At 34.7% G+C, this 22,179-nt stretch overlaps 1 protein-coding gene across 1 annotated transcript; it reads left to right on the top strand.

The window, feature by feature from the left end:
• The first annotated feature begins 3,220 nt into the window (after window positions 1-3,220).
• Window positions 3,221-6,653, top strand: LOC100373878 (uncharacterized). Its single transcript, XM_002738492.4, has 2 exons — window positions 3,221-3,371; window positions 4,190-6,653. Exon 2 carries the CDS (start codon window positions 4,292-4,294, stop codon window positions 6,539-6,541), a length of 2,250 nt encoding a protein of 749 aa, XP_002738538.1. The 5' UTR covers window positions 3,221-3,371; window positions 4,190-4,291; the 3' UTR covers window positions 6,542-6,653.
• Window positions 6,654-22,179: the final 15,526 nt, after the last annotated feature.

Below are 22,179 nucleotides of genomic sequence, written 5' to 3' on the forward strand. Positions count from 1 at the left end.
TAACAACAACAAAATTCTGCGCGAAATGTTTTACTAGCTTTGACTTTAAAATGGCGCCCTCTGTGGTCACTTTACTGCACTTGCGACATGAATAAATGTCCGAGTCGCAATGATTGAATGAAAGCGGAATATGTGACATCAAAAAAATGATGCAAAGATGTATTTTAAATCGACAATTTGTTGTAAATGTGGCGAATATTTGATTGGGGAGGAATAACGTTAGTCTAAAATAATAGTATGCCGGCCCAATGACATAATTATAAAATGGTTATCTTGAAGAGCCGTCTCAGGACACGCATGGGATTGCAGCGACTGGCACCCTTGACCTACGTGCTCCCAATCGTCGCTACATAATATAATTACCCCCCAGGCAGTGTACTCCGTTTAATTCCTTTGCATTGTAATATTGATTTGTGGTTGACCCAGATTTACCTTTGTTCGTTAAAATAGGGTGGAGTACGTTTAAAAGACGGTCACTAACAATGGTTTTAGAAACGAGATAGCTTCACTCCCGGGACCGTACGATGACGATCGATAATACCGCTGAATGGAAGCATGGACGGTCTTCCGTTCGAATAATAAAGAGAACATTTGCGTACCTGTACAGATAGATTAACACGGATTATCTCGTTTTTTAATCAGAATTATCAACTTGAGCACAACCATTAATTATCAGATATCGACATAAAACAGATGGATTACGCGTTAGTAATTAATATGTGTTAAATGGTAATCAATATATAAACGTCATAGAATCAATAAATCTTAATGAAATACTATTTACAAATTACTTTGTTGGAATGTTAGATAACGTTAATAGAATGTACGGTCGAAGCTCATCTGTTGCTGAACACTGGTCACGTGACTACCGTGCCGGTAACCAAAACACATCATATAGAGTCAGAAAAGGGGAACATTTTAAAGTAGAAATATAAACTTCATACATCGATTAAAATGGTAATACCTGTAACGACAGGCATTTTCGTCAGTGAGGTCCGTCTATTCGGCAATTGATTGAATTCGCGTTAGAGTTTGTTTACATCAAGTTCGTGAACTTGAAGCCATGCGCTTCGGGTGATGACGGACGATATGTGTAAACATGGCGGTTAGTTTCCGGGGTTAGTTTATTATACTAATAAACGGAAAGTACCACAAAATACTATCGCTGTGTATAGACATATTGTCTATGTCCGGATTGTAGAACTATAAAAATGGAAATGCACCGTAAAACATGAACTTGATAGATTTAAAACGGAAGGATCCCGTCGAGGCAATGTTAGGATATTGTTCAAGATATAGTTTGACATATCTGCTTCCGAAGTAAAATGCCGGCAACCGTGTTTTTTTTCTCATAAATTATCCAATGACGTGTGTACGAAAAATGAACCTAACCAGCAATATATATATTCGCTTATAAAATAGTAATATAGATGGTTCAACTGTAGCAGTTTGTACTCTGATATTAATATTGCTACTTTGTAAACAAATCAGGGAGCTACTTGTATATTGCAATACTTCTGGTTGGGCTGTTGTTTCGTTCTCAGTAATACATGTAGTTAGTTGGGGATGAACCTGGGATGGACTGGGTACGGATCGGTGCATGTTGACATGTTCAGCGCTGTTATTTTTTTATTCTTCTGAGTACAATTACTAACTAGTCGCGTGTTCGGATCCGCCATCGTAACGAGATTAATCGTGAAATAATTGCGTTACCAGCAGTCACAATGTAAACACGGGCTTTGTTAAAACAGTGTTGAATTATGGGATTGAAACTTGGAGGAACTGGCACACTGATAGTAATGATAAGCGTTATCGCGGCCTGTCTTATACGATAATACATTGACATGTTTCGTGTGTCACCAGTAATAGATTAAGCCCGGATTAATATAAGCGTCAGTTTTCATAAAATCAAACCAAATCCATTTTTGTTTACAAATTTTGATCAAAAGATGTAGCCAATAGGAAATTATGTCTATTTGAACCAAAATTAGTAAAGTGTGCAAAATGTTATGGCTTAATTTTGGCAGGAAACATTATGGTGTTCAAAGAGTACACCTGACAACAGTCCGTGTTGAGGGACTGTGGCCTGACGCATATCAGAACGTTGATAAACAGTAACTTTGAAACACAGTCTAGGAAAAATCGTCTGAATTGCTGTCGACACTGAGGCGATGGTCAAATAAACGAACCAATGCGGGCGAATATGCTTAGAAAAGAACGTCTCTTAGATAGCGTGAAATTCAGGAGAAAAAAACATTTATATAAATAGATTTTTAACGTCGCACGCGGTCACGACTGTATCCTCGTAATATAACTTCATGATCCGGGATCCAGCCTCGTGAATTGTACCCTGGATTGGACTCGTGACTGTAGACACGGTTGGTCTAACAAACTAGAACGTACAGTATTGTATGTACTAGTATAAGGATTCACGCCCTAGCAATTTTCTATAATATTAAAGCGCGGTGGTCGTCGCGCAGCGCGTGTTCGAATTTCGTGTAAATAAACAATGCATTTTACACACGTTGTATGCGTCGCTATGAGTCCCATATCAAACAAGACGCGGCACGACGACTGCCGCCCTTTAATATATAAACACTTGATCTGCGTGATTCTGCTGTGTGAAAATAACGGTCAACTTTAATCTATATACTCATATATACTTGAATTTAGAGCATCGACGTCCGTCAGATCGCTATGACAACAAGAGTACATACGACCCCCACGCACGTTGCTGCAGTGACATCACCTCTCGCAGTCCTGGTTCCAATATAATTCGTCTGCACTTCATCTGTCAGTGTTGTCTGTGTATATTTTTAGACACACATGTCATGCTTTTTCTGGCAGCAATACACACCCTATAGTGAGGATTTTGTTTTGTTTTTATTTAAAAAGCAAAACCAAAAGAACGTGAAACGCGTCGTTGCTAAGGGATTGCGAATTACATAGCGCCTCCACATCAACCGATAAAATACAGTGTTCGTATTTACAGTAGCCGCTGAATGCGTTCTTTTGTATCCGTTGATTTTCACTCAGACTTCCACTGTTCATGCGCGGGGCATGTATTTTTCTTCAATATAAAGTTGACTATGCCATTGAGTGAAGCTATGTCGTTTCCTAGCGGGTTCCTAGCCTAGAAACCAAACTATGTTATGCGCGTTCCATTCTTATGCAAATTAGGAGTGATCGAACTCCAAACAATCTCCATTCAGTTCAGTGACGAATCTCCGGCCTAGTGGTAGTGTAGGTTGCTCGGCTCGCTGTTTACACTGTCAAGTCAGTGTCCCTCGCTTAGGATAATTCTCCCGTGCGTATGTCTTGTCCATTCTTCGCCGCAGGTTTTTATTCTTAAATGATGACTTGTTAGCGAGGTAAGTCAGCGTGTTTTTGGCGGGAGTTACTCACTCGGCTATCGGCCACGTTCGCCAGTGGCGATTATATATATATGTATAAAACTGAAGGGGCCCAGTTTCACATAGTTTCACAACGGTTTCCAAACCTGGCAGGCAAATATCACACTTGAAAAAAATCGGCACATAAATGTCGCGATTACTATAATATATGCCCCAGACACAATCTAATCGGCGTTGGACAATTGCAGCGGTTTTGTCAAGTAAATCTGTTGTCGCCCGAGATTGTTTCCACTCGAAAGATCACGCATGGGCATGTCAACACATACAAGTACTCGTACTTACACAACACCGCCCTTCGCCCTGCTATGCTGCTGTGTTTTTTTTTCATAGGCGTTTTAAAATAACTTTATCGTTGTTAACGCAAAGTATTCCCCGTTCGTTGTTGACCGTGAACTTGTACTGTTATTGAGTGAATTGTGTAACCGGTATGTTTAATAACTATTTACAACTTTTGCTTTTGATTTTATGAGTTTCGGGTAGCAATTGAAGGTATTTTTTACTGACTACTTATTTATTATCCATAGTTTAGGTCTGACGGGTTACCATGTTTGGGGGAACCTATTACACATGTTTTAATGCGTATTGATGTCGCAAGCCCGTGTAATTTTATCAGACCCCGGCGACGGACCCCCTGAATGACGCTTGTTGATGTTAAAATATAGGGATTTACATGTACTAAATCGAGTAGCATTCAGGGGTTTTTATTTCCTCAAGTAGTATACAGTGACCTGGCGCTTTGTAACGGAATTCAATTGCTTTTCCTATTTTTTTTTCAGAAACCACTGAAGTGGAAAGCACAGTAAACCATATCTTTCCCTAAACAATGCCAAGTGGGACGTGCACTGCTTCAATCACCTGAATATTTTCTTTTTACGACAATGTCATACCGTCCAATGTCATCGATTGACAGCGATGTCTCAGACTATGACAGCGAGTCTACAAGTGTTACGCCAGTCAGTTCCAAACTGAGCAACAACTCGTTCGTTTTCCGACTTGACAATGGCCCAGAAGCAGTACGAATGGCCCTCTTGGAAAGGGGGTGGATAGAGTTCGAAGAGGGTGAAAATGAAGAACATGAATGGAATCTCTGGTGGAAGACCACACGTTTCCGACTATCTGACTACAATGATATATTACCATGGCAACGCATCAATCATTTCCCCAAGACAACTGCCATAACCAAGAAGGATTCACTTTCCCGAACCATGCGACGCATGAGAGGGGTCTATGGTGTGCATGTTTATAATTTTACACCGGTAGGGTTTAACTTGCCAAACGATTACACCAAATATGTTGCAGAGTATACAAAAATGAAGCAGAATAGTGAAGAGAAAGAAATTCTGTGGATATGCAAGCCAGCTGATTTATCCCGTGGCCGTGGTATTTTCATATTTCGAGATCTCAAAGATTTACAGTATGACTGTTCAGCAGTGGTGCAACAGTACATTAACAACCCGCTGCTGATTTCAGGGTATAAATTTGATTTACGTATCTACGTTAACGTGTCCTGCTTTCACCCTTTGAACATTTACATTTACAAGGAAGGTCTGGTACGTTTCGGTACTGAGAAATTTGACTTAACGACTTTGGACAACCGATTCTCGCACCTTACTAATACCAGCATCAACAAACTAAGTCCGTCCTATACAACTGATAAGGAGAGAGTCGGACCTGGATGCAAATGGAGTCTGACTACCCTACGCAACTACTTTCATCAACAGAATATCGATGACTCATTACTATGGCAACGCATAAGTAACATTGTCAATCTTACCATTCTAGCTCAAGTGCAGTCTGTTCCAAAGATTTCAAACTGCTTTGAGCTATTCGGCTTTGACATTTTGATTGACGAAAACATGAAACCCTGGTTGCTTGAAGTTAATTTCAGTCCTGCGCTCGGAGTAGACTGCCCGATTGATCAACAAGTCAAGAAACCAATGCTGAATGACCTTATTGATATGCTGTCTTTTACGGAAAAAGATAGCGAGAAGGGTGGGGAGGCATTTCGTGCCAATCTAATACGCCAGACTTATGGCCGACCAAACAACTACGGACTAAATTATCGTAAAACTAACAACACCTCAATGTCGCCACGTAAAAAAACATCAGTCAGTTCTACGCATTCTGGTAGCAGGCTGCCGAGTATCAGTAAGAATGTTGTAGAAGATCGGAGATCACCAAGTAGGTCTTCCAGTAAAGGTGCTAGTAGCGCAAGTAGCCGTGGTGGCAATACGGATACAGCTTCAAACGAAAAGACATATAAAGGAGTTGCCACAGTGTCAACTACAAAAACAGCATCACACAGAAAACCCGGAACTATCAGGAGGGATTATCGTGGTGGCCGGACAAGACAGACGACCATCGGACAGAATAAATTAAGCAATGAAACGAAAGTATCAGTACAATCTGACGGTGCGATCAGCACGAAAAGTTCAAATTCTATGTCACATGCCCTGTCATTGCCAGATATTGATGAATCAAAACAACATGTTGAAAATCATTGTGAGACTCTTCAGTCACACAAAGAAAATCAACATACATCAGGAGCAGATTCGTCTTTGCATGTTGCAAATTACTCAAGATCAAGTACGTTTCAGGAAACTGACATGCATCCCAAGCAGAGTTCCTCAGCTGCCGTTGTCATACCCCATCCTCCCGACAAGCCACCAAATCGTTACAATCGAGCTCAGACTCATATGGGTATGGCGCAGAAAACCCAATACCATATATCGGGTAAATTTGGATCCAATATCCCAGCACAACAAAGAAGTACCGGTAACACAGTGAGTGGTGCTAAAACCAGGATGTCATTTCGTCAGAGACCAATGGCCGACTCATTGTCTAATTTACACTCCAAAGGTGTGAGTCGTAACCGTCCTCCTCCAACTGTTGGGGACTTTATTTTAGCTTTCCCCCCAACAGAAACTTTACGAAGATCCAGCTACCCCGCTCTCGACATGCGGACAATCATACGCGAACTGCAAAAGCAACTAAAGCAGAGTATTATCGCTTCGAAAAAAGGACAGACGGTACTGCTGAAGGATTTTAATTCAAAACGTGGCGAACGACGTGGTGAGGAAGTCATCAAATGGGAACCCATGCATCCCAAAGCAACGGTGTCTTGTTAATTTACATATCAGATCGCAATTGATGCAGTGGGGTGGAGTTGTCATGGATACTTAAAAGGGACTTGAACTTGATCCTATTGCCAAAAAAAGATGCAATGAAATGAAAATTTTGTGGTTGCAATGATTATCACTTGTTGTAAATTATTTCTAATTTAACTAGTATTGGAGATAAATACGTTTTTGTATTTTTTTTATATAAATTGCCAACACCAACTGTGAATAAATGAACGAAAAAAATAACTGAAAAACAAATCTTTATTGCGTTTTTTCTTTTTTTTGTGTGGCAATTTCATTTTATTACATTGTTGCCTTAGCTATTCAGTACAATTTATGTACCCGATTTTATTGTATGTCAATAACCTTTTTAAAAAGTTTTACACAAAATGACTTTGTAAATTAAAGGGGAACTAAATGGTTCACACCACACAGAAACTCACTCCCTTACGTGGTTTTATTTATTATTTAAAAAAATTAGAATACATATACAGGGAGTTGCCAAAGTCTTTATTGAAGTGGTATTGTTCGTGCTGTCTTGAATGGAATTTACGGACAAAAAATAAGACACAGAATTGTCATTGTTGTTGGTATGCCTTCATTGTTGCACTGGTTTGACAAGACTTATTTTTCAATTCACGAGGGGGTGCATACGTTGCGAACCATACTAAACAAACATACATATGCCTTGCCCTACTGATTGAAATCTCATTAGCGCTGTCGCACCGATCATTTGAATGCATCAAACCCCTAGTATATAAACAAAAACTCAACATTGGTTGTCAGTATACATTACGAACAATACAAACCGGTTCTAGCGGTGTACGTAAAGTCATAGCACATACATATAATTTTAAAATATATTGATTTCTAACAACTGATATTATTTATTCGTCGTCGTTGTTCAGCAGGGTGACTTCTAGTTTGTGTTTGGTTTGTGATTTCAATGGCGGCAACCAAGCATTGTACAGTTACCGAGGACCAATGGAAAGCGTAAACTAACGAACGAGACAGATTTAAAACCTATCAACAAATCTCTTTGATAATTAAAGAAACATGTCCAATACTTGAGCTGATTTTGTTTACTTTGGCCATTCAACCATGCTGAATTCTTGTACAAGATTTGTTTACCCGTGCTACTTAGCATTCTTTAACTTAAAGTCCCATGCTCCCTGACTGTAAGTTTGTTTTGACTCACTGTTGGTGCGTGCTTAACCCTTTGATCGTCAAAGTCCACCTGTCGTTATTCACAAAATAAAACCCTGATAATTTTTTTTTTAATTTTGGTCAGGATTTGTACGCAGTAAATTATTTCCCTTTGATGCAAAATTATCATAACAATTTTGGCGGGAAAAAATTCTTGGGTTGTGTTGCTGGATTCAACCTAGTTTAACTGTCATATGAATCACATTTGCCCGTCAATAAAAAAAAGTGCTTGAAGTATCGGAAATTTTGTTCACACTCCTCGAGAGTCATTCCAATTTATAACACCCCTACTGATTGGCTGTTGTCAAGCCGAATAAACCAATCACAGATTAAATTAATTTTCAGTAAATCAAATGTATTGAGCAAAACTAACAATTTATTTGATACCTTTAATTCCGAGTTTAAATTGAAAAAGCTTCTTTTTGTTTTTGTTTTATTTGGTTGTTTAGTGACACGGGAACAAGTAAACTTGTTCTATCTGTTGCTAAGAAAACAGGAACTGTCTATAGGTGTATATAAGCCATACTGTAAAATCTGTATTAGAAACCGCGGCTTCTATTAAAATGGTACAATCCAATAGAGGGGGTGCGGCTTCTATTAGAGCATCTACACATATGAGAAATGATGATTTTTTGGTTCCCAATTGTTTAAAAAGAATGGGTCCGACTTCTATTAGGGATGCGGCTTCTAATACAGATTTTACGGTACTAATTGCTGTCACGTTTCTATCATTTATGAAATGGATATGAATCCCTTCAATTACTATTTGAATGATGAGTGCAGTGACGACAAAGACTAAAATCCTTAAACTAATCACAGTCCCTCTAGAGGGACTGTGAACTAATCTTGTTAATTTGATTTTGTTTTTTGTTTTGTTTTTTGTGGGGGGGGATCAAACATGTGTATGTACATTTCTAATATGAAGCTAATACGGAAGCAAAGCAAAGTTTTTTCCCCCATATCAAGTTTGCTGATTTTTAGCAAACATGGCTTATGCAAGTATATCACACCCCTTGTTTAGTCTGGTTTCTGACTTAATTTTATTTTACTTATGGCCTTTTTTACCTAAATATTAACGCTGCTTAGTCAAACTATATTTTGAGCAATATATCTTAAGATTCTCCTTAGATGGAGGTTGAAAACTGCAAAAATCACATGATTTTGAGAAATCTTCCTTTTGATTAGCGGATGCTATGTTTATTAGTCAACGTTGATCCAGGGTATCCATGGATCATGGAGATGAAATATAAAGCATAATACTGTATAATACTTTATTTTTGCTGGAATTAATTTTCTCTGAAAGGACTTTAGATGTTTTGTATGGAATTTATTTTCACTGATTTTTGACAAGTTGAATGTGGAATATAGAAAAAAAGATATATTCGCTGGATTTTAGTTTCACTGAATCATTCTATAGCGAAAATAAATTATTTCACAGTAGGCAGAACAGCAGTCAAATAAACAGGCTATTGCTGTAAAAATGCTCCTTTGTGTACAAAAATGTAAGCAGCTTTACCCTTTTCACCACCAGATTTGCTCACCCAGTCTTCTGCACTTTTTCTTATATTCTTCAATATTTCTGGAAATAGCCCTTAACTTTTGTAGCCAACAGACAAAATTTGACTCTATTTTCAGCCATTACTCATAAAATTTGGCTATTTTTGTCCCAATCATGTGAAGGAAAATGCAGACTATAACGGGACTATTTTGTGAATTTATGATGAAAAGAAGGAACTGGTGGTGAAAAGGTTAAGCAAACAAATCCCTTTGGCATTTTTAAACCATACAAAAATTGTCGTCTGATTGTGAAATAGCTAATCCTCTTATCCATTATGACTGCTGATTGTCCAGTCACAGCTGTTTCTACTCTTGCCGTTTCACTCCCGAAAAACTTTGCTGTTTAACTTTTCATGATTAGATCTTTTCACAAAATCGCATGAAAACTTGAATCAGGCTTTGTAAATTAGAATCCTTAAATCCAAATCCTTAATCAGACTAATTATTATAATAATCAGACTCCTTAAATAAGACCCCTTGATACGATGCCTTAAATCATAATCCTTAAATTTGACCCCTTATAATGTAAAATAATTTATTTTCGCTGAAGGGATTAAAATACAGCGAATATACCTCATTTTCCTATATTTCACATTCAACTCATCGAAAATCAGTGAATTTAAACTCCATACAAAAAAATTAATTCCAGCTATAAACAATAAACTATTTTACAGTACATGTATTAGAAATCACGATGTTTATTGCTGAATTCAAAATATACTTGTTTTTTTTCTCTGTAAATGACACAAGTGGTTAGTAATTGGATTTCATTCTTGGAATCCTTAAATACTTGCATAAATCAGACTCCTTAAATGATAATCCTTAAATAATTACATAATATTTCTTTATTTTCAGACTCAATCTTGCCAAATTCATTTCTTCACAGTACGTCTGCTGTTGATTTCAAATCTATCATCAGAAATTTTATGTTATTTGCTTCTAAAATAGAGATTGCTTCGTGTTGCTAGAAAAGCAATAAAACTGCAGAAGCACTCAGTTCTGTGGCCAGCTGGTTCTTAAACGACCACTCAACATTATTGAATAATTTCCCCAAAAATACCTTTTAATTGAAGCAAAACAGTGTACGCATATGTTCTTTTGTTGGTACTGGTCGCCGGGACAACCAAATAAGTCACAGGAAGGGAATCGCTGAGTGTTAAATGAGAATTTTACAAGTTTGAAAGAAGTTGCGTGTGCGTGGAAATCGAGTCCCTTTTGTGTCAACTGCTTTTATTGACATTGCAAACAAATGCAAGTGTATCCTGAACAAACTTTTAATCTTGGCGAGTCAATACACTTTGCTAAAATAATCCTCAAAGTCATCCAGGCTATGAAGTTCAAAAGTTGACACTGAAATCACTGACCATTCTTGTTGTCATGGCAACATTTTATACATGTGTATCTGGCTTCTGTTCATTCACTGTTTATCCCATGTGAGGTGTGGATGTGTAAAAAGGGTTTGTTTATAGTTGGTGTTCCCATGGTGATTATTCCTATGACAAAAACTGTAATGTTGGGTATTCAGTTGGAGCTGGAATTTTTTTTCTTCTTATTGTTTCACACAAATATAAAAAGGTTATAGAATTTTCACCAAATTGAATCCTTTTAAAGCCATATTATTTGTTGCCAAATTTCAGTGCAATATTATATAAATTTGTATGCATTTTTCTATAATTCTAAACCAGATGTAAATAATTCCAATTGGCTGCAGGTTTTTGTCATATTTTTTTTTTCTAAAAATATGGAAAAAGTCATGTAATACAAGTAACGAAAGTTGCTTTGGGTTGAATTAAATTGCAGTGGTCAACGCACCGCGTCCTGTTAGATATGGGACTCATAGCAACTATACAACCTGTGTAAATTGCATTGTTTATTTACATGAAATTTGAACATGCGCTCATTGCGACCCACCGCTCTTTAAACAAAACCCACAGGCATTGTCCGCATAGATCCTGCACCCAGTGTGACCTGTGACCTATGTCTACATTAACCTACCCATATCTGAGTATTCCATTTTGAGTAGAAATTTAATTACTGTAGAATACTTTATTTTCGCTTGGAATTTATTTTCGCTATTTTCGCTGAATGGATGATTCCGTGAAAATAAAATCCAGCGAATATACTTTTTTTCCTATATTTCACATTAAATTCATCAAAAATCAGTGAAAATAAGTTCCATACAAAACGCCCAAAAAGCCTTTTCAGCGAAAATTAATTCCAGCGAAAAGTATTCCACAGTATCACATATACTATATATGTATAGTTGTGAAACCTATAAATCAGATGGTCACTATAGCGATGGATATACTGGTCAATATAAATAAAAAAAAAGAAATTAGAAGGATATTTTTATAGGCAGGTGTACGGTTGGGGTTGAGGCAGAGAATGTGTGTGTGGGGGGGGGGGTCACATGATGGTGGGGACAGGTATAATAGTAGATCGGATATTAGTACTCTACTATACAGTGAAACCTGATGTAATCTGCTCCACCTAAAAAAAAAAAAAATAGAAAATTGCCCAATACCTGTATGTATTTTATTTAGTCAGTTTGTTTAGTACCACCCCACACCCCTAGGGCATAACATTCCTGTGATAAATGTAAATAAAACCAGTGGCATATTCACACAATTCACTCAACACAATGAATACAATACTCAACAATCTCCCTGATCGCTGCCCTACGATATAGATTCATCCTTGACATTGCATGGTTGTTGCCATGAAAACCACACCATAATGAAAGATAAACTGCTGTATTCAACTGTTGATTGCTGTTCATTAGGGAGCTTTTCATCGGTGCTATACCCCACTGAGTAGACCATCAACAGGACACCTTGGAGACATAGTGACTTTCTAATCACTGTTGTCATGCCGGTTATAGCTCTTACTTAATGGATGTAGACACAATGTCTACACGCACGTGTAATTCCTGCACTAGTCTTGAAATCGATAAATATATTGTACCCTTAGCAGGAAAGCCGCACTTCAAGAGGCTATTCAGTTTTTGTGGATGTCCTTGTACAACTGTAGGAATGTCTGAATAAGAAATGACTCATTGCTAGCTGTGAGCGCACTGTACTGTTTATGGGTGTGTCAGTATTGTGTTATACAACATATTAATGATTTGAGCGCCATAATATTTCTACTAAAATTTTTGGGTAAAATTTTGCATAATTTTGTATATTTCTATTCATAATTTTCGACCAAATAGATATACTTTTCTATTGTTATGTTAAAAGTTTTGGGGAAAAATCTGCAAAAAAATTGTTGGATTTAATTTTCGAATGTGACAAAAGTTGCACTCAGAAGATAAAACAAAATGTTCACAGTATTTGGGGTTTGTAAAAATAAGTTCTGATTAACTTACAATTTTTTTACCTTTTATATTATTTTTTCAAAAAATTTTGTTTGCGGTAATTATAGTGTAATCAAGCCTTCTGGTAACAATTTTTCTTTTATATTGGTGGAGGTGATATGTTTTTCAGACTGCAGAGAGGGCCAATAATTTAAGGTTTTATTCATTTATTAATTTTCATATTTTTTTTTTTCAGATTTATATAATTCTTATCAATTCAAGTTGTACTAATCTGCCTATGTAATGTGTGCAAAATACCGTATGAATGAACAGGGATTATGGAGCTTTAATATTATCATTGAGGCAGTAATTCAACAAAACCACTTTCATGTCTACAAAAGTAGATGTGCCTTATGATGTGCCGAAATTTTCCTCCATAGAAGAGACACCATTTGGAAAGGACTTAAAATTAATTGCTGGGTTTTATTTTCAAATAAACATGTATTTCATTGATAGCTAGGGCCAAAAGAAAATACAGTACCGGTAATCTGATTCTGGTCACCATAGACATTTTTTTTTGGTTTCTCTAAAATACTATAAAAAGGAAAAAAAAAGACTGCAAAAAACAAAAAACTTGTTGCTGCACCAGATTTTAGAACATATGGTAGGAGCAAAAACAATTTTTTTTCCAAAAAAAAATTAAAACCCAGTAAATATTAAAATTTAAGTATAGATTGGATATCTGAGCAAGTTTCATGCATAAATTTAACTTAGTGAGTATTTAGTCTTTTGTAATTTCTTTAAACATTGAAGAAAACAATTAAGTGATGTAATGGTACAATGTTTTTTTTTAACGCACAGTTCTAATTCTTTTTCACATTTTCATTTTTCAGTCTACTTCTAAACTGATTGAAATGCGGTCCAGAAATTTTTTTTTTTTTGGCCAAAAAATAAGGTCATATAATCACAGCATTTAAATCAGTCCAAGTTTTGATTGAGAACCATTGCATCTAGATGCTTTCGTTTCCTACTTCTTATTAAGGTAAGTCCTGTTCTTTAATCTGTACTTTTATAATAATTAAGGGGATAACAATTTGGATTTTATATGTTTTTGTTTTTTCAGAATTTGTTCAAGGATTGTATAAATTATATTGCAAAAGATTAATCAAATCTTTTGAGAATTCTGAAAAAAAAGTTGTTATGCTACTGTTAGTTAACAGGACTAGCGTCCATGTCATATTTTTTCATAGCTATGTCATTTTAATAATAATGTTTCTATGTTGCTGTGAACACTGAGTTGGAGACTGAAAATATATATTAAAAAATAAAATTGTTATGACCCATGACCCCTCATGAGATAGGTTAATGACCTATCGGTAAGGTCGCTGTAGAAACAGCTGTAGACCATTGTTTTGGGGACTCCTGCTTGCTGAGTCATGATGACAAAATTGTATGCAAATTTAACTGTAGACATTTTAAAAGCACAACAAACTATTAATATTTTCTCTAATAAATCTAAAAAAAAAAAATTTCCTACTTTGGCGGCCATTTTTGATTGAAAAATGAGCAAAATGCATTTAGTTGATGTTCATATTTCAAAAACTAATTTAAGTACCTCAAGCATTTTTTTTTATTTAAAACACCCAATCACGAAGAATAATAAATTATGCCGAAAAAGTTTTTTAATGCTTCCATTTCTCATAATGCATTATGCTAATTTTACAAAGATATTGCACTGAATACTTTTCAGAATTCAGTAAACATTCACAAAAAAAAAGACTCAAATATTGTCAGTATTTGAATAATTAATTTTAATTAATGATATGATTTTAGAAATATTTTCTGTCTCTTGTTTTAATTGAATTCTATCGACATAATTCCGTCTGCTTGTTTTACCAGAAATTTGGAATTAACATACAACGATTGTAATCGATTGGTTCACAATTATATCATTGATTATCAGAAATGTCCATGACAAGTACGGCAGAGTAACGACCGTTATTAGGTAAGGTAATTGATATATGTCTTTTTGAACGCTTTGCCACATGCGAGAGTGTTATCAATCCTTATGAGTTCAGTATGATTAATGAATCAATTACAGCAGGGCGTTAAGCGGTTAATTGTATGACCATTTATAATTTGTTGCACGGGCTGCTGCCATGTTGCCATGGTAATACAGCACTGGGTGCTCAAATGCATTTTTTCCCTTAGCTGTCTGTCACTATAGAGATAGGTGATCTACAATTTTAATCCCTTTGTTATAAGCTGCAACATAATGTACACATTCGGAATAATAATCTTTATTGAAAATTTACTGGAATTTGAGTATAATTATGAAAAATACACAATGGGAAAACGTGCTGCTATGTAACGGTTTTAATTGGTACTATTTGGTTATGTGAAGAAAAAGCAACAGGAGTTTGGACATCATAAACATTTTTATTAGTATAATATGATTGCAAATGATAAAAATATGGGAAATAACAAATATTCTATTTTAGGGTTTAAGATTTTTAGGATGGTTGTGATTCGAGAAGGTTAGATATAACCAATATATGATCGCCAATGATTAAGGTGCAGACCATTATTTGAAGGGAGGGTACTGTTTTGTTTACTGTTGTTGATATTCATTTGGTTCTTAATTTGTTATTATTTCTAAATTTCTAAAAAAAAAAAAAATAACTGTGATTCACACTGTTATGTTTCAAGTGCATATATCAAGGGCATATGTAGTAGTATATTTAGTTCATTACACCCCCCCCCCCACACACACACACAAATTGAACTTAAACCTAATAATTTAAGCTCAAATGATAATGGGGGTTCAGATCACAAGATTATACTACTCTAAGCTAATGGTGATTTGTAATGATTAATTTATCCATTATTTTTCTGCTAAGTTGATGTTTTTTTTAAATTATTTTTCTATAATTCAATTTTTTTTTAATTTTGGACATTGTCATTGTCTACAGGTCTAGATCAAAATTGTGGTAAAACAAATACTGTAAAATACTTTATTTACACTTGGAATTTATTTTCTCTATTTTTGCTGAAGGGATGATTCCGTGAAAATAAAATCCAATGAATATATATTTTTTTCTATATTTCACATTAAACTCATCAAAAATCAGTGAAAATAAATTCTATACCAAACGTCCAAAAAGCCTTTTCAGTGAAAATTAATTTCAGCAAAAATAAAGTATTCCACAGTATGAGAAAATACAATAATTATGTGATTTGCATGTTTAGTTCTGATTATTAATTTATCTTTAATTTATTCCCATGAAAATATATTTTTTTTTTATAAATGCTGTGATTTTTCATGATTCAAAGGTTTTAATGCTATTCATGGAAACAACATTTTGCGAATGTCACCCACACTCCATGTTGTACGACTCCAGCAAAGTTTATTTCTACATATGGTAAAATGTTACTATATAACAGTAATAAATTACATGTGTTGCTCTAAATATCAATCCTGTTTCAAAAATTGTTGAAATTGAACACAAGAATCATCTAAAGTTTGAGCTAAAAACAATATGGGGTTTTATCAAATTTTTCAGCTTTATCATGAATCTATGAGAATTTTGTCTGATAATTTTTAAAGATTTTCTTTTAAAAAGCTCATTTTCATTAACATTGTGACTTTATGTATTAAAAAGACTGAAATATCAATCATTTTGAGTTTGTTGTTTTGTAGAACGTAAACATGCCCACCCCAATTTTAGTTTTCACTGTTACTATAGCAACAGGCTGACAATTCTAGAGAGATACAAATAATCATAATTTACTTGCATGGGTGGGTTCTGTCATCTTTGATGATATCTCAGTTGTACGCCTCATTGCAGTTTCAATAAGAAAAAGTTAATTTCAAAATTTCCATCAATTTTTGGCAAATTTTGATAAGAAATGAATTATCATGAATGTATGAAAATATGGCCCAAATATTATAGTCATCATTCCTACTACAAAATTCATATGAATATTAAAAAAATTGGTTTGCATTGGTTGCTTCGTGGAACATCAACAAAACAGGTTCCCTATAAAATGTAAATTTTCCTGTTACCATAGCAATGAATAAACAGATTCATAACCCTGGAGAGATAACAAAATCATATTTAATTGGATGGACGCGGTCGTTGTGTCTGATGATAAGTGAATGTACGCCTCAATGACCAAATGTAGTTGAAAGTCCTCTATCGTACAAAATAGTTAATTAAATTCATGAGCATACTTTTATTAATGATACAAAAGCATACTGTGAAATACTTTATTATCACTGGAATTAATTTTCGCTGAAAAGGCTTTTTGGCTGTTTTGTATGGAATTTATTTTTACTGATTTTTGATAAGTTTAATGTGAAATATAGGAAAAAAAGTATATTCACTGGATTTTATTTTCACGGAATCATCCCTTGAAAGTGAAAATAGCGAAGATAAATTCCAAGCGATGTCAATATGTAGTACAAGTACTTAGATGTAACTGAGGTGATAGTAAATTTGATGATGTGTTGCATTGTGGGAACTTGACAGTGATTATTTGCATTGGAAACTAAAACGTAATTGGTGACTACATGTATATCAATTTCGTCACTATTACAAGCAATTTAAGTGCTTTGAACTAAACTGACCACATATGTTGCAACTACTAATTTGATTAATAGATTAAAGGGCGGTAGTCGTCGTGCCTCGCATGTGCGAGAAATATGGATCTCATATTAACAAAGATGGCGACGTTGACTGTTGCGCAGATCAACGAGTACAAACTGAGACGTTACCAAGTTTTAATTAGATATTTTTTTAGGTGATTGGAAGGTATCGAAGGAGTCATTGGCGGTAATTAGTGCAAGTCGCACCCAGGTCAAACCTCATACTTGTGATTTTCATTAGAAGAGTGCACTGGATTGTGGAAAAATCAATGTTTATCAACACAAATATCGCACATGTGCGCAGCTCGACAACCAATCCCCTTTAATTATGTACACATACATTTCAATATAACGACAGTGTCATCACCATTTACTGTTCTAATTAGCATTGTTATATATTCGCTTCTCTATATACATCATGTACACGTAATTATTACTCAGTTCAAATTGACCAGAATTTTGTTTGCCCGTTAACTACAGTGCACAAAGACTCGTGTAATTGCCCAGATTAAACTGAGAACAAATGAACCTTCAGAAATTAGATTTCAATAGAACACAAAACTTGAGTGCACACAACACAAACAATGAAGATCATCCTGCACAATTAAAGATATGGGTTTTAAATCTGTTGGCAGCATCTCAGTACTTTTATTTAGTACTAGTTGTTGTATATCAAAAGAAGTCCAAAAAAACAAGAAGCCTCTTAGCTGACATTTAAAATATTCATCAAAATCAGCGAATTGAAGCTATCATCACGAATTGAACAAATCTGTGAGAGGTCCACCTGAGGTACCTATATGTATAAAATCAAAACAATCATACTTCGAAAGAAAGTCGAAACTATCACTTTTTATCAAAAATGACAAAAATATTCATCAAAATTAGAGAAATAAAGATGTCATCATGAAATGAACACTAAGAGCACTGTTCATCCAATGAAATAATAAAAACACATTGCTCATCCAATTAAATAATGAAAACAGCAGTGTTCACCCATTTAAATAATAAAAACAGCAGTGTTCACCCATTTAAATAATAAAAACAGCAGTGTTCATCCATTTAAATAATAAAAACAGCAGTGTTCATCCATTTAAATAATAAAAACAGCAGTGTTCATCCATTTAAATAATAAAAACAGCAGTGTTCATCCATTTAAATAATAAAAACAGCAGTGTTCATCCATTTAAATAATAAAAACAGCAGTGTTCATCCATTTAAATAATAAAAACAGCAGTGTTCATCCATTTAAATAATAAAAACAGCAGTGTTCATCCATTTAAATAATAAAAACACATTGCTCACCCATTTAAATAATAAAAAAAACATTGCTCACCCATTAAATAATACAAACAGCAGTGTTCATCCAATGAAATAAAAAACAACAACGTTGCTCATCCAATTAAATAATGAAAACAGCAGTGTTCATCCAATGAAATAATAAACACACATTGCTCATCCAATTAAATAAATGAAAACAGCAGTGTTCATCCATAGAAATAACAAAAAAACATTGCTCACCAATTAAATAATAAAAACAGCAGTGTTCATCCAATGAAATAAAAAACAACAACGTTGCTCACCCAATTAAATAATGAAAACAGCAGTGTTCATCCAATGAAATAAAAAAAACATTGCTCACCTAATTTAAACAAGTCATTGAAAATGACACAGTCCCCGTTAAGTTCTTTTTGTGCTCGTCATATTAAAGCGGAGGGGTTGTCGCGAGCGTGTCCTTGAAACTTGAGTTCCAAGTGGCGTATACAACAGATTGTTTATTTACATTAAAACACTTGTTTCGTGTCATAGTAATATAGCCAAAATAAAAACAGCCGTTATTCAGCCATCTTTGATCTGATTATGAAACACACTGATATGTATGATGTATGTGCCAAATACGAATGAAAATGGTACATAAATTGTGGAAATATAGTAGTAAGGCCAAAAAGTCAGATGGCTGTCAATCGGCCATCCTTGACCAGATTTTGAAACAAATTGTCATGGACATGCATCCTAACATGTATAAAGTACATGTATGTGCCAAATTTGAATGAAAACTGACAGAGCACGTCCAAGATACCGCATAAAAAAACAAAAACAAGATGCCTGCCAGTCGACCATCTTTGATCCAATTGCAAAATAAATCGTCATGGACATGTATCCTAACATGTATAATCTATGTACCAAGTTTGAATGACAACTGACAAAGCATGTCCAAAATATAACATTTTCAAAAAACAAGATGGCTGCCAGTCGGCCATTTTGAATGGAATCGCTAAACCACTGCATGTGCATATGTCCCACATAAGGTACTAGGCACATGCAAAGAATGAACGGAATCGGTCCACAGGATTCTGAAATATGACGTTGGATAGACTGACGCACAGACAGACGCACACACGGACGGTTGGACGGACAGACTCAGGAACTCACAGACGGTCGGGGACATGTATCCTAACATGTATGATCTATGTACTAAATTTGAATGAAAACTGACAACGCATGTCCAAAATACGACATTTTCAAAAAACAAGATGGCTGCCAGTCGGCCATCTTTGATCCAATTGTGAAATAAATCATCATGGACATGTATCCTAACATGTATAATCTATGTACCAAGTTTGAATGAAAACTGGCAAAGCATGTCCAAAATACAACATTTTCAAAAAACAAGATGGCTGCCAGTCGGCCATTTTAAATCAAATCGCTAAACCACTGCATGTGCATATGTCCCACATAAAGTACTAGGCACATGCAAAGAATGAATGGAATCGGTCCAAGGGATTCTGAGATATGACTCCGGACGGACGCACGGACGCACGGACACACGGACGGACGGAGACCGAATTATAAGTCCCCGTTTTCGGACTTCGTCCGAACGGGGACTAATAATGAAAACAGCAGTGTTCATTCAATGAAATAATAAAAACAAATTGCTCATCCAATTAAATAATGAAAACAACAGTGTTCATCCAATGAAATAAAAAAACAATAACATTGCTCATCCAGTGTTCATTCAATGAAATAATAAAAACAAATTGCTCATCCAATTAAATAATGAAAACAACAGTGTTAACCAATGAAATAAAAAAAACAATAACATTGCTCATCCAATTGAATAATGAAAACAGCAGTGTTCATTCAATGAAATAATAAAAACAAATTGCTCATCCAATACAATAATGAAGACAGTAGTGTTTACCCAATGAAACAATGAAAACAACCTTATTTATCTAATGAAATGAAAATGCTAGTGTGCTTCAAATTACCTGTATATATTTATCAGGGTTACATTTGCTGTATATAAAATAAAGCAATTTTGAATAACTAATTCATTGCCTCTTTAATGATAAGATATTAATTGCTTAAATTTACTATAACAATCAACAAAATTTTCATTTATATAAGTGACAAAAATATTAACAAAGATTTTTTCCTTGTACATTATTTACATTTCTTATCGACACTCTAGGGAAAAAATATGAAACACTACATGCAAAAATTCTTATTCTATTGATGAAATGAGAATGTCTATAAATAACGGTGAAATGCTCACTTCAGTTTCAGGAAACTATGGTTACAAGGCAGCAGAGCTGAAATGGCAATGGATATATATATAGCTGTGAATTCATTATGGTTAAAACGTGTGATTCATAAATTGAATCTCTCTAGAACTGTGCAGAGATTAAAGGATTTGCTGTCAGTGTTTGTGGATTTAGGATGTCAGGATGTACGTCAGGATGTACGTCAGGATGTACGTATACTGCTCGATTTGTGATTTCATAAATTATTGTTTTCAAGTTCCAGGTTTAAATCAGCAGCTCCCAGTTTATAAGCATTCCTCTCCTCTTACAGCAAACATAATGCTGACTTTTATTATGAGGGCAATTAAATATTTTACTGTTGTGTACAGTATGCTTTTAAGATAATGTACAATGCATTATGGGAGGAAAGAGTGGTGGTGGAAATACTGCAAAATTATTTGTTTTTCTTAAATTTGTTTTTAACTTTTATCAAACGTGTTTTTATTTATATATTAGCTTTAATTCTTTTTTCTGCCCCAGAGTTTGTAACAGTCAACTCCTCACCTTGCAATTAGTTGTTATATCCTGTTAGGATGTCCTATTCAGTTCTCGCCTGGTGTAGTAAATTTGCACTTAGCAGTACTCGGAATTTAAAAGTGTTTTACGAGGATGATATATTTTTTATTTCATTTTATTCAGTATAAAGATCAATTAGAGATTTTACCCACTAAAAAATCTGGAAAAAATTATGCATTATAACCATCAGAGAAAAATAAAATAAATATGTATAAAATTAAAACGTACTATTGAAATGATTAAACTGCTTAATTTATTTATGCATTATTCTGTGTTTAATGATAAATATCATTTTATTTTATGAGATTCTGATATTTACTAATAAATAAGTAAAGCGCATGTAAATGAAGCAATCCGCATGGCTTGTTTGTAGAAATACAATATCACAATTGCAACTTAAAGTGTAGATTTAAATGCCATAGTCCTTCCCACAAAAATGTCTAAATGTTTGGTGTAGCAATATTTTATATAAAGTTTATTTTAGTTTATGCCAAAATTAAAAAAAAAAAAAAAAATATGGAATAAATTATGCAGATTTGTGTTGCTGCAGGTTGCGATAGTTGATTTTTATTTGGCGCTCTCAGTTATAGGACCACAGTACAATAATTATTGGTTATAAAAAACTGTGTATAGAGCCACATGGTGTAACTTCCCCTTCAAGATATATTAAACTGCGAAATGCACAACACAGTGCGACAAAAAAAATTATTTAGTGAGAAAAAAAATTCACCGAGTTTGCATGTACAGGCCATTGTTGATAAAACTTATTAATACATGTACTTGTGAATTATCTAATCATTTGCACAGAAAAGACAATTTAATACAAGATAGGGAGTCCAAA

This window comes from Saccoglossus kowalevskii, chromosome 11 (genome assembly GCF_978046115.1).
Source record: "Saccoglossus kowalevskii chromosome 11, keSacKowa6.1, whole genome shotgun sequence".
Classification (NCBI taxonomy): Eukaryota; Metazoa; Hemichordata; class Enteropneusta; family Harrimaniidae; genus Saccoglossus; species Saccoglossus kowalevskii.

Bases quoted from the DNA above. Each gene is read 5' to 3' on its own strand.
- LOC100373878 (XM_002738492.4), top strand. From the start codon at position 4,292: ATGTCATACCGTCCAATGTCATCGATTGACAGCGATGTCTCAGACTAT.